This window comes from Podarcis pityusensis (assembly GCF_964106645.2).
Source record: "Podarcis pityusensis genome assembly, chromosome: 1".
In the NCBI taxonomy this organism is placed as follows: Eukaryota; Metazoa; Chordata; class Lepidosauria; order Squamata; family Lacertidae; genus Podarcis; species Podarcis pityusensis.
Genome location: NC_138028.1, coordinates 37823921 through 37837782, shown reverse-complemented (window position 1 = coordinate 37837782; position 13862 = coordinate 37823921). Strand labels below are relative to the sequence as shown.

General features: G+C 42.9%; 1 protein-coding gene and 2 long non-coding RNA genes across 8 annotated transcripts in view; 2 read left to right on the top strand and 1 right to left on the bottom strand.

The window, feature by feature from the left end:
* Positions 1–4453, bottom strand: part of NOVA1 (NOVA alternative splicing regulator 1) — a 151628-nt gene extending 147175 nt beyond the window's left edge. For 4 of the 6 annotated variants that reach the window (XM_080978547.1, XM_080978546.1, XM_080978542.1 and 1 more), the window contains exons 1-2: positions 4119–4453; positions 2134–2277 (exon numbers count right to left, since the gene is read on the bottom strand). In XM_080978547.1, the coding sequence (XP_080834673.1) occupies positions 2134–2277; positions 4119–4254 (280 nt within the window). In that variant the 5' untranslated portion in view covers positions 4255–4453. Of the gene's footprint in view, positions 1–2133; positions 2278–3336; positions 3609–3649; positions 4090–4118 lie in introns of those variants that run through there. The other 2 variants (XM_080978543.1, XM_080978545.1) reach the window with 2 other exon arrangements.
* Positions 1594–12224, top strand: LOC308462685. Its single transcript, XR_013979255.1, has 3 exons — positions 1594–1691; positions 9751–9817; positions 10571–12224. It is a non-coding gene; the product is annotated as an uncharacterized lncRNA (long non-coding RNA).
* On the top strand, positions 4539–9738 carry LOC308462604. The gene is made up of 3 exons (XR_013979228.1): positions 4539–4607; positions 7131–7242; positions 8286–9738. It is a non-coding gene; the product is annotated as an uncharacterized lncRNA (long non-coding RNA).
* Positions 12225–13862: the final 1638 nt, after the last annotated feature.

Sequence of the window (13862 nt, the reverse complement as noted above, 5' to 3'; positions counted from 1 at the left end):
ATTAATACCTATAAGTATTACATTGATCAAAACTCTAGTTGGATACAATATTTACAATGCTAATCGAAAATTCACACCTACACAAGATCAGTGTCTAGACTAATTTAAGGATGATCAGAAGTTAGCATAGTTCAGATTAAGACTTCAGGATTTATAAATGGAAGAAACCCAAATTACAGTAGGTTGGAGAATCCATGAGCTCAAACTATGCGTCAGGCTCATGTTCAGTTCTAAACAGAAACATTAACTAGCACCATTAAAGAGTGACATGTATTAACATGTTTATGTAGTTTATGGATGCCCATATTTATTTATTCACTAAAATTGATCAACACTGTGGTTTCAAATATAAACGAGGTCTCACAGGACCAAAATTAGTGATTAGTAAATAACAACAACAAGGGATTAGTTTACACCTGTTACAGTCAAACTGTACAAGCTCTCTCTCATGCTGGCATTTCTTCAGAGGGAACCTGTTTACGTCACAGGAACACTTAACACAAGGCTGTAAACCCCTCATCATGCCTTGTCTTTTTTTTTAACCTTCAGAGGAAATTTCTATTAAAATCTTTGCATCCGCCCAATTCAACACTTAATATTGATTTTAATTAGAATGGAATGGACTCCTGTTAATGTAGCAAACAAAAGATTCCAATCTTGCTTAATACTATATAGCTAAATCAAAGGTTATGATTTAGAATTTGCATTGATGATCAAACACAAATTCTTCTGCCCTGTCATCTCACATTGGCTACTCTTATGAATATCACATACACATCTGTAATTTATTCATCTATTGTCTCCAAACTCAATTTGCCATTATAGCTATAATCCAAAACTGTCACAATTTTATGTCCATATCAATTATGTCATCTATATACCAGCTTTCACTTTTTAAAAATATACAAGCTTTTTCATCAACATTTTAAATACTATTTCATGAAAAAGACACCATTCATAAAAAATAACGCATTGTTATATACTGCATCTTGAATGGAATTTTTCATATAAGTCTTTGAACACATACACTCTCTGCCTCTGTACCACAACTATCACAAGAGAATAACAACCTTTGTATCAAACAACAATGATCCACTTCGGAATTTAAGACAGTAGAAAATGAAACACTCTTGTTTTACTCATGACAGTCTTTCTAACTAGTTTACAAGATTCAATCATATCTATGAACCAGTACCAAATATAAAGAATTTTTCTTTTCATTACAAGAAAAAAGAAAACAGGCCATCTCAATGGAAAGCCACCAGTGCTAGAGTTAAGAAAAATCAAATGACTATCAGAACACTTCCTTTATTGACAATGTTTCTTTTATCAATAATGTTTCATTACTGGTCTATATAAAGAAATGTTGCTTTTAATTTACATTAAATAACTCCACACCAGTTTAGAAATCTTTATCAACATTATGCATTCAAAAATGATAATAAAACACCATATATGAATTATACAGCCTTCAGTATGTATATTTTATAATTCAATCTTATAGTACTTATGTGTACAATATTCTTAGAGTCTAAATTTCCAAACAAAATTATTTGTATTCTTTCGCAATAGGTTTCCGTTATATATCACAATTGTGAAAAATACACAAAATCAAAGAAACATCTGAAGAGCAGCACTTGGAATTTATTTCATGTTAAGATGTATGAACAAAGCAATGAAGCAGAACCAAAGTACGTAATGGATTTAAGGTAAATGGCCTATTCTACAAGGAGAACCTGTGTTTTTACTTATGAGCTTAATTGCCATAATGTCTGAAAACTTCAGCAAAACCTGTAATGCCAGCTGTCAAACAGCCTGTTTTTTTAAAAAAAACATTTCTTGCAATAAGATGAACTGTGTAGAACACACATGCATAATAGCAATGATTCTTAGTTTTTCCACAATCAGGTTTAGACAGCGAGCTATCCTTTCTTTATTGCAAAATAACAAATACCAATATATTTACTTAGAATTGCTTGTGAAAATGCATTTTACTATTCAAGAATGCCAGTTATTGTAGTGGTATGCTAATACTATTTAATTCTACAGGTACGCTAATGTTGTTTAATTATACAGAATGTGGATACATTACCCTAGGGATTTAACAAATAATCTTCTAAAGCTTGCACCTACCTGGATAAAAGTCTTTGGATTTAGAGAGCTTGATGGTAGCTCCAGTCTCTTTCTGCAGCTGAACAATTGTCTGTCCTCCCTTCCCAATTATAGATCCAGCCGCATAACTAGGTATGAGGACCTTTAGAAAATATTGGCCGTCCTCTGAAAAAATTGAGATATTGAAGGTTAATTAGCTGCCTAAAATCTCATTCATCCTCAAACCTACAAAAATATGCCTTTCGATTATAGTATTAACGTACAGGTATTCTGCACAGATATGTAACCAGTTGCACTATCCTTCATATCCGCTGTGAAAAAATGAAGAATCTAATGAATTGTCCTTAATTTGGTGGTGCTATGAGAAGCAATGACCCAATTCAAGTTGTAATTCTGAATGTAAAATAGTTACTAAGGTATGATATAACTCTTCAGAAAGAAAGAAAATACCTTACACAAGAATTTTGTCAAGAACTACAACTTTCCCTAAAAATGCTGCAAACTAGAAAGAAAACATTAAAAGGGCATTTGTTCACAATTAGCACTGTACTCTCCACAACACACAGCTTTATCCGCTAAATCCAAAATTTTGAGATTTTATTCAAAGAGTTTTAGCTATTGACAAGAAAACTTGGCAATATAAGTGGATGCAACCATTTGCCTAAGTAATCCAGATGTATTTTTAAATGCTTCTCAAGTGGCAATGATCTCTTAATCAAAGGACATTAATAATATTTCCCCCTTTAAAAAAACCTGGAGTCATGCATACACTTTAAAAGGTGACTGCTTATGTCATGCCCAATGTAATGCCCAAATCAGAGCAAAACGAAAGAAAGAAAAAAGCCAGAACTGGGGAATGAATCAAATATCTCTTTACAACTGAACAATTTGCTCCTCCAATGAATGACATCAATTCTATGGACCTTAAAGAAACTGCTCTAAAAGGATCTCATGTAAAAACAACACACACATTTAAGCCCTCTTTATTAAAACACAAATACACACCCCTATCTGCTTTTCACAGCTTAACCTAAAAATGCATCATTACAGAACTTTGCTTCTATAAAGGAGCAGGTTCAGAGCCATCCTACTTTTCTTTGAGAGTCCATGTCCCAGCTAGTACAGGTGCGCCCCCCACCCCACCCCGCAAAGACATTATACAAACAGTTAAATACACGAGCTATCTAGTTCTACTGTTTGTTAATGTTGGATGAATAAATTCACCTCTGCCTCGGTGCATTGTTATGAAGACTCCAGTGCAAATGAATAGAGGAGATGCTGGTCCCGTTATAACTCATCTCATCCAGGAAGAGCAGGATGTTAACTAACAAGTCACCGCACCAAGACAGGCAACTCCCGCCCTCCCTCCGCAAACCTCTCTCTGACACACACACACGCGCGCACACATCCCATCACCGTGACCCAACCCCAGGAAGAACAAATCTTTGCAACATTTCCCACCGTAACAGAAAGTGGTGCCAGGAAATCGACAAGATTTTTGTTGTATTGGGTGGGTGGGAGGAAAAAAAAAATCTACCTGGCGACTCACGAGAGGGGGGGCTTAAGAGGGGATGGGGGGAGTGAAAGTGCTTCTTTTCATCCGCCATTTATTCATTTAGTTTCTCCCAATTGTTCAAAGGCGTGCGCTGGTTAGGGGGGCGGGGGGGGGAGAGAGAAAGAGAGAGAAAGAAGAAGGCGAAAGAAGCAGCCCTGGGCTTGGTACAGCCCGGTGGGTCGAGGCTGAACAGCCCTCCCCTCCACCCCACCGCGACCCCAAGTCAGGACGAATATGCGAAATTAAAATAAAACGGGGCTGCTAGATGCTCGGAAAGCGGCGCCATTTTGATGAATGATAACATTAGAGAAATAAGGAATGTTTGGGGAAAGGGAAAGGAGGGCGAGGTGAGGCGAGGAGGCAGGTAGGAAAGGGGAAGGTGGGTGGGGAATTTGGGAGGAGGAAGAGGAGGAGGAGGAGGAGGTGTGGTGGAGGGGGGGCGAATACCCACCGCCCGTGTTGGTCCTTTTGGTGCTGCCGGCTTCGGGGGGAGCTTCAAGTGGTCTTTTCCGAGAGTCCGGCGGGTCCAGGTCTATGGGCACCCCAGTGTGGGTCCCGTTCTGCTGGATGGGAGCTGCCGCCATCATGTTTGCTGCCGCCGCGAGAAGGATAACTGGCTTCTCCCTTCGGGGTGGGGGGGGAGCAGGGAGGGGGGGAGGAGGAAGGAAGGGGGGGCTCGTCCCGCTTCTTTCGGGCTTCTTCTTGTCCTCCTTTTAAAAGCTCGAGCTAATCTGGCAAGTCCAACACCCCCTTTCCCCAAAAGGATGGGGTTTTTTGGGGGGGGTGGGGGCTGGAGTAAGAGGAGGAGGAGGTTTTGTTTATCTGGCACCGGTGAAATGGGTGGGTGGGGAGGGGAGGAAAGGGGTGGGGGGTGGGAAGCCAGGCAGGACGAGTGGCTGAAGGAGCAGCTGCAGTGCAGTGCCAGCAAGCAGAAGCTGAGGTAAAAGAGAGAAAGAGAGAGAAGGGGGAAAAGGGAAAAGAAAATTAAAAAAGGGAAAAGAGGGGAAGAAAGGGGGGTGGGGTGGGAGGGGGGAGAGAGAAAACAAGGGGAGAGAAGAGAGGTAGGGGAGGAGGAGGAGGGGGGAGAAAGTGAGACGGAGGAGAGAGAGAGAGAGTGAGAGAGAGGGGGGAAGGAGGGAGAGAGAGAAAGGAGGGGGGACGGGAATGAGTGAGTGAAGCAGCGGAGGGAGGGAGGGAGCGAGGCTGACGAGGAGGAGCGAGCGAGGTGGCTGAGCGGGTAGGTGGCTGAGCGAGCGAGCGGGAGAGAGAGAAGAGGAGGAGGAGGGGGATAATTCAGGGAATTTGCCTCTGTGGCCCCTTCAGCCTCCACTCCCCGCCTTTTTCTTTCCTTTTCCCCTCCCCTGCCTCTAGTCGTGCGCCTGCTGCTGCAGCTGGTGTCGAGCGGCTGCCTGAGCTGAGGAGAGCTGCTGCTGCTGGTGGTGGCTGTGGCGGTGCTGCTGCTGCTGCTGCTGCTTTCGCGCTCTCATTCTCTCCCCGTTTACGAGTCTTGTCTGTGGCGCGCTGCCGGGCTAGACTCTCTCTTCAGTCAGGAGTTGCTCTCGCTTGAGCCGCTTCTCTCGCTCCCTCCCTCCTGCGCGCGCACAGGCACTCGCGTGCGCGCGCGCTCGCACAAAAACTCAGGAGCTCGTGGCTTTCGGTTGTGTGGGAAAGCGGCTCGCGCTCCTTTCCCCTTCCCTCAGCGACACCCCCATAACCCAAACAGGGTTTTTTAAAAAAGAGAGAGGGAGGGGGGAGGAGGACAAGAGGGGGCGTGAGGAAAAGGAGGGGGGCCGAGAGAGAGAGAGAGATGACAGTTAAATTATATATATATATCTATATCTATTAAGGCAGGCCTTAGACGGAAGGATGGGGGTTTGAGCCAATAGGAGCTCTGGAGTGCTGAGCTCGGATTGGAGGGTTGAACCAATCAGAAGAGACTTGTGGAACGGGGGCCCCACGCTGCCCTTAACACCCCTGAACGCATAGAGAGTAATAGGTGTCTTTCTTCACTACCACAGGCGGAAAAGCTGCCCTGGGGCAAAAGCTGCTGGGAAAGGAGCACCGCACGCTACACACACAAGCAGAACTCGTGTCCATAAACAGGGCTGGCTCCAGGTTCGCGCCGGGAGACCTTGTCAACCGCAACCGCATCTTAAGCGAGCGGGCAAAGTTGGCAGGTCACGCGCTTTCTCTCCTGGGGCAGCGCGGTGGCGAGGGAGAGCAGGTGTGCGAGCGGGGAAAGGGCGGCCGGCTGCCCCTTGCCAGGAGCAGCTGCCTCAGTCAACCTCCCGCTGGCTCGCTTCTCCCGCCGCTGGGAGGTTGGGAATTGGGGAGTCCAGTCCTCCCCATGGCGCTGCCCAGAGGAGGGAGGGTGAGCCAGCACAGGGGCAAGTGGTGGTCTTCCCCCCCAAAAAAAACGCACACACCGCATCAGCCGAGGCTTCTTGCTCGCCTTCTCACTCTGGAAGTCTCCTAGTGGGACCCAACACCACCCAAAAGAGGCAGTAAACTGGCAGTATGCCAAGATCATTGGGTCAATATTACCCACACTGGTTGGCAGCATGACTCCGGGGTCCCCACCCAGCCTGGAGATTCTTGCCTTCTTCATGCAGAACATGCACAGTGGATCGTCCCTTCGGCCAGTTCTACCCATGCAGTGCCACTTCCTTGGATCAAGCACTCGCCTGCTTTAACAAGCAACTGCCACCTGCGCCTGGAGTGTGTGTGTGTCCAGGCAGGGGGACCTACAGGAATCTGCCTTATATGCAGAGTGAGACCAGCGTTCCATCTACCCCAGTACCCTCTACATGAGCCGGCACTCCCCACGGATTCGGACAGAAACTTTTCCCAGCTCTACCTGGAGATGCCAGGGATTGAACCTGGGACCTTCTGCATACAAAGCAAATGCACTACCACCAAACAACCGCTCTTCCCCAAGGGGAGGAGGTGTTAGCGCTGCTACGCTCTGCAGCTCAAATTGGGCCCAATGGGGCCACCCAGAGTGAGCAAGCGAGCAAGAAAGCAAGAGCAAATTGTGCCGCTCTTGACGGCAGAAGCCACCACCTCTTTCCTTTCTCTGACACATGAGGAAGAATTCAGCTTGCTCAGCTCAGTCACCATTGCCCAGCTCCCCAGGCTGCTGTTGCCCCTGCCTCCCTGCACATGTATCCACTTCCTCTGGGCACCTAGGTGTTTGGGTTTGGTCCCAGTCTTCTTTCCTGTGCTGTCCAAAGAAAGAGAGTAAGATGGCAGGTGCATCTTGCGTTCTTTCTCTGAACAGACCTGAGGCCCCAGACTAGAGATCAAGGGCAAGTAAGCAAGAAGAGGTCACAGCATATAGAGCTCTCTAGGCTCAGTTCTTCTGCCATAGCACCACCTAGAAAAAGAAGTCAAGCAAGCAGAAGCAGGAGAAACTTTCCTACCATGTTTCCTACTGTGTCTTTATCTGTGCTCTCCCTTTCAGTGGTAGAGCAAACTAAATCCTTGCACCCACATGTCTCAGAAGGAGAGGGTAGGTGAGCAGTTGGAGACAGCCGTAGCCATTCCTTGCTACCCCCACTTGCCCACTTTTGCAGGTCAGTGAGCGGCCCCTTCCCTGTGTCATCTGCATGTCATATAGCAAGGGGGCCCACCTACCCAAGAGCACATGGTTAGCACATGTGAGTTTTCCTGAGGTGCCGAGGCCTCAGTAGCTGCTGGTTGCTGCTAGTTTTGTAAATAAACACATGCTTCTGCTCCAGAAACAGCTACAGCTACTGGTTGCTTTACTGCTAATTTGCCACATTAACATTAAAATATTAATCAAGAGGAAGGAGAGCTTAAAAGCAGCCTCATAAAAAAGGGAAAACACTCTAATAATGACTGGAAGCACTAACCTAGTTTTCTTTGGTTGTGGGGCATGCAAAACATGAATTACACGGAGTAGCTTCAGATTCCTCAGTCGCCTTTGACTATGTTGCTTCTTGAGGATTACAGATACAGTGGTACCTCGGGTTACAGACGCTTCAGGTTACAGACACTTCAGGTGACAGACTCTGCTAACCCAGAAATAGTACCTCGGGTTAAGAACTTTGCTTCAGGATGAGAACAGAAATCGCACAACAGCAGCAGCAGGAGGCCCCATTAGCTAAAGTGGTACCTCAGGTTAAGAACAGTTTCAGGTTAAGAATGGACCTCCAGAATGAATTAAGTTCTCAACCCTAGGTACCACTGTATTGTGTACTCTCCAGCAATTAAACCACAATAGCTGTCAGTTACATGTTGATAATCAGCACCGTAAATTAAAATCTCTTTGCTTATAAGCATGCACTTAAAAAGAGAGAATTAATCTACCTTTCTAGAACTATCAGTAATGTGAGTATATCAGTGTTTTTAAGGTCTCGCTCACTGGTGGCCCACCAAATTGGCAATTGTGCCACTGCAAGCTGTATCTAAATATAAAGCAATGCTACACTAGTGCATTCCACAGTACATATAGCATTTCCATGTCTTCAAGTGGTTTTGTCTATTTTACTGAGTTGGAGAGCGCACTCATGCCATGCGTTGGCTACCAAGTATAACTAATCCAAGTTAAGCAGTCCCAAGTACGTATGCTGGTAACCATTTTTCCTTCTCACAGTTAATATCCTCCATATATTTAGAAGCCACCTTTTAGAAGCCACCTAAACTTGTAGCCATCACAATGTTTGGTACCAATGAATTTTTTCAATCAATTATGTATTACATGGAGTTGCACTAGCACTCTTTGTTTGCCCTGAATAAACAGTTAGTTAATGTCACTGGATAACTCTGAGTTCTAGTGCTTTGAGAGAGAATAATTACCTTTTTCTGTTCACTACCTCCACAACATTCACAACTGAATAACTTTCTGTTATTTTCTTGCTTATTTGTTCCTTTTTCAAGCAAAAAAGCCTTGCTTTGCAGGAAAAATGCTTCTTCACTCATCATTTTTACTGTCTTCTCCCGATCGACATATCTTTTTCTTTTCTTTTTTTGAGACAGGGCAAATGTTTGTACCAGATGTAGGTGTAGCATAGATTTATATAATGTCATTATAATATTTGATGAATTATACATAGTTTCTTTCCTAGAAATTCCTGCCACAGAATTTGCATATTTACTGTTGCGGCACACCAACCTGCCATTTTCACTGAGCTTCTCACCATTATCCCATGGTCTCTTTTCTAGTAAGTTGAAACCATTTTAGAGCCCAACAGTATATATCAAAATCAGAATAAATTAATTTTTTAGCCATAAGCCATACAAAATTACAGATGAAGCTATGCAAATTAAAATAGAACTGGAAAAAGCTATGAATCAATTGTCTATCATACTGGTCAAAACAGAATAAAATCACATAGAAATCAATACAGTGGTACCTCTGGTTACGAACGCTTCAGGTTACAAGCTCCACTAACCCAGAAGTAGCTGCTCCTGGTTGCGAACTTTGCCCCAGGATGCGAACGGAAATCGCATGCCAGAGGCACGCGTGCAGCAGGAAACCTCATTAGCGAAAGCATGCCTCAGGATAAGAATGGTTTCAGCTTAAGAATGCACCTCCAGAACGAATTAAGTTTGTAACCAGAGGTACCACTGTAGTCCATCTTACAAACATTCTTATTAATTAATTCTTGTTATATTTAATGGCAGCCAGCACATATATAGCTACAATACAGATAACTTGCTGGAATTTAATCCAATTTCTGCTGGTTTGTCCAGTTTACATAATAATTCGAAACAGGCTAAAGAAAGCTTATCCCAATGTTTTAATTGATGGGCTATTTGAACAAATAGGTTCCCACCCACCCACAGCTATATTCTCACCAGTACAGAACCTTAGTTTGTATCAGATAAGAAGTTAACACTCATCCAGTGCTGTAGAAAGAAATTGCTGCAGTCTTCATAAAGTGAAAGCTCTTCTTACAAACAACTTTGGAAGTTATATCAAGTAATTCTCCAGTGCACGCTTAAACATAAACAGCCTGTACCATGGTGCTATTTTTACTTCCACCAGTAGAGATAGATCTTGCTAGATAAACATGTCTGTTGTTCTCCTTTTAAACTCTGTTTATTTCTGCCAACAGTTCAAGTCCAGCAAAGCATGCTAGTGAGAGTTCATGCAAATGAATCTGAGTGATTTCCTAAATCCAAGTAGGCACCTCAGAGCAAGTAATCTATAAATGTTCCCTGAGACAAATTTTAGGGAGTCCATCGGTTGTCATGTTCATAATTTTAATCCAATAATTAAATAGAACCCTGCTATTCAGTTATACAGTTACTCAGTTTAGAAATATTATTTTGGGACTGTTTGGAACTTTAACGTCCCAGAATCATTTGTTCCATATCCAAATTTAACTATTTCACTGTTCTGACTGACTCCAGTTACTGTGTGAATAAGTAACACTATTCCTATTACAGTTTCCTGGTGTTTGCCTTCCTCACTTCTTTTCAGTGAAGCACCTTAAGCCTCTGAAAAGGATCTTAAGGTTTGGGAGAAGATAACCTGGTTCCAATCTGTTAATTGTTGTTGTTATTATTGTCATTTATTAAGGGCTATCAACTTACCCTCATACAACATTAGTAAAAAGACAACCTCCATCTTGAGCAGGCACCCCAAACTTGGCCTTCCAGATGTTTTGGGACTACAACTCCCATCATCCCTAGCTAACAGGACCAGTAGTCAGGGATGATGGGAATTGTAGTCCCAAAACATCTGGAGGGCCGAGTTTGGGGGTGCCTGATCTTGAGGAACTTACAGTATAAGTGTTGTGTGGGGTGGGGGCAGCAGAGGGAGTTGAGGGGAGAAAGACAGATTAAAGGATAATGGGTGCACATTTGGAAAAGCAATTAAGCATAGTGTCAGTAGTTGATGAAGATTAAAGGGTTACATTAACAATATTCCAGGAAGAGGTGGGACTTGAGGAAAGCTTTTACCTGTGGCACCACATCATCACTCAGCGAGGGCATTCTGGAAAGAAGGATAGCAAGAGAGAATTGGTGGCATCCGAGCAGGAAACATTCAAGTGGCTTCTAAATGTTCTTTTTTCCCTTTTTCTTTTTTCTTTTTTTACAAAGCTCTTCAGCAGAAAAAAAAATATTTTAGGTATGGGGATCTCTCCAGTATCTTCTGTTGTGCAAAGAATTTTTATTCCTAGCCTTTCCCTATCTTTTTCAGTATCCCTTTTCAGTACCCCTCCCTGTATGCTCATGTTTCCGCTGTGGCTCCAACTGGTTTCCTTCTGTTTAAATAAGTTTGATGTTATCATTAAATATATATATATCTTTAGCAATATGTTTATCATAAACGTTCCGGGCATGTAATATTACTGCAACTTTACATTTTATTTGCCACATTTTGTGCTCAGGGAGTCTTCCTTTACAAAGTGAAGATCTCCCTAATGGGAAAATGCATGCACTGTCCAAGAAGAAAAAGAAAAAGTAGAAACAGAAGAAGCTACGCTGGTTTCTGCTTCCTTTTTCAGTGCTGGTTCAGACAAACAAGCCTATGATTTCTTAACTCCCTTGCCAAGAGTGCTCCAGTTTCACTTGTCTGTCCACTTGCTTGTACATGGATCCTATGTGAGATTTTGCCTCAACTCCATTTCTTTTTGGGTAGCCCTTCTCCATTTTCGTGCCTCTGCCACCCACTGTTTCTCATATCCTTCCCCCCTCCCACCCCATGTGTGACAGTTTATGTCAAACTAATTATTCACCTAACTCACAGATGTGGACTGTTGTGAACATTCTGTTGCTGACATCTGCCCTCAGCAGATAGAATCATAGAATCATTGTAGAGTTGGAAAGTACCCCAAGGGTCATGTAGCCACTGCCAAAACAAAAAACCATTTTGTTCTCTCTCTGTAGGCCATATGCAAAATCCTGTACTCTTCTTTTTAAACTGAATACCATCATTGCAAAAAAGCTGAGGCACAAGTCCTCTCAGACATATTGCTCCATATTGCGACCACTTCCATTAAGACATATATCATTCCCTCTAACTGCAAACTCATGTTGTTGAGTGCCTATCAGTTTGAAAGTGAAATGGGGCCATCCAAAAATAATTTAGTAGCTTCAACGTACTCGTGATGCCTGAGGCATGCAGAAGTACATGAGTTTGTGACTTAAATGACAATGGTTTTTGTTTTTGTTTCTAAAACTGCCAACAGGAACCTGCAAGCTTACAGAATATTGATGGCAGTTGAACCAAGAGAAGGCCTGGGGCAGGGTCTAAAGAAATCAAGCAGTCTGTAGCCCCTTCATGAATTAATTGCACGAAATGGCCTTTTGTGTGCAAAGGTGCAATGAAACCATACCAATGGCCCCATCCCACTCTAGAACAGGGAAGGGAAACCTGTGGCCCCCCAGATGTTGGAGTCAGGGCCAGTGCTATCATTAGGCCAATTAGGGAGCCACTTAGGGTGCAAACCTCAGAGGGGTGCAGTACTGACCCCCAAGGGGCACAGTTTTATACAGATTACTTATTCTTGCAATTTAAAATAAATTTAGCAGTTTCAAGTTTTTTCTACAAGTTTTTGAAAATTGAAGTTAGCCATTTTTTTGTGGGGGCATTGCACGTGAAAGTAGTTAGCCTTGCCTATGATGCAAAATAACCTGGCACCTACACTGGTTGGAGTCAGTCTATCTCCTATAAGGCCCAGTCAACGTGGCCAATGGTCAGTGGTGATGGGAGCTGTAGCTCCGCAAGAAATGGAAGACGAAAGCTTAGCTACATATACTCCAGACCTTCACACATCTCTTTCCAGATGTTTGTTTTGGGGATGGACGCATTGGAAGCCGCCCCGTCTCTAGCCCTTATTTTATAACAAAATAATCTCTATCTGAACTTCAACCTACTTATTCTGTTCCAGTCTCAAGTCGGTCGTCAATATTAAAAGTAACTTATTCCAAGCATGGAAATCTAGGACTCTGTACCCCAAATGGCTCCCCATTACTTTAGTTGGAAGGGGAACCCCATAGTTTTTCCTTTGTGTGTGAACATTGGGTCCCTCTGTGGAACTGAATAGGGGCTCACATGAGCAGGTGATCAGAGCAAATAGCAATACAGAGGAAACAATTTCAGGACTGCAGTCTTTTGAGAATAGATTTTTTTCTTCCAGTTCTGTGGAGTTCTGTGAAGTTAGCAAAGCAAAGGTTCATCATATTATATGGTATGAAATTTGCAGATAAACTTTTGTTCCTGTTCTTGGTTAAAGGCACTTAAAACCTCTGTTTGCTGTTTGATTTTCACTTATGCAAATCATGGCAGTTTGAAGGTCTATCTAACGTAAAGCTTGGTCAGCAAAAAGTGAAATAGGATGAATCTACAGCAAACTAATCTCACCTCCTACAAATAGCTAGCCATTGTTTTTAGGAATGAAGTAGGCCAGCAAAAGGTCTCTTTGTAGTGTGGAAGACTCAAATAACATCAATCCACAACACAAATTAACTACAAGGACATTTATTGCCTAATGACAGCTTCTGTATCCAAAATTTTAAGGCTCAGGGATCAGATAATGGTTATTACGAGAAAGTTCCGAGGCCAACGATACCCTGCTTGCATCTGTTTTTTCTGTCTTCTCTGTTTGTAGACCTATTAAAGCAGGACTGATAAATATTTAGACTGCAATCTGGTATTCTCTTAGCTAGAGTGAGTGTCACTTACCTTAATGGGTGATATCCAACTCAGTCATACTCTGAGTAAACATATTGAAATCAATCAGTCTGTTCTGAGTGTGATTAATGTTGGATATTACCCAGTAAGACTTACTGTTGACTAGACAAGCAACCGTGACGTTATTGCAGACTTTATATTGTAGAAATTTAGTACAATTTCTATATCTCCATGCAAAGATTTGCTAATCAAAATATCTTATTGTATAGTCATAGACCCCCTCCCCCCAAAAACAGAGCATACATGGAATGAAAACATGAGCATTAAAACATATTATTATTTAAAATACAGTGGTACCTCGGGTTACATATGCTACAGGTTACATACGCTTCAGAAATAGACTCCGCTAACCCAGAAATATTACCTCAGGTTAAGAACTTTGCTTCAGGATGAGAACAGAAATCGTGCAGTGGCGGCGCAGCGGCAGCAGGAGGCCCCATTAGCTAAAGTGGTGCTTCAGGTTAAGAACAGTTTCAGGTTAAGGCCATGCTGTAAAAAAGAAGAAGAACAGTTTCAGGTTAAGAA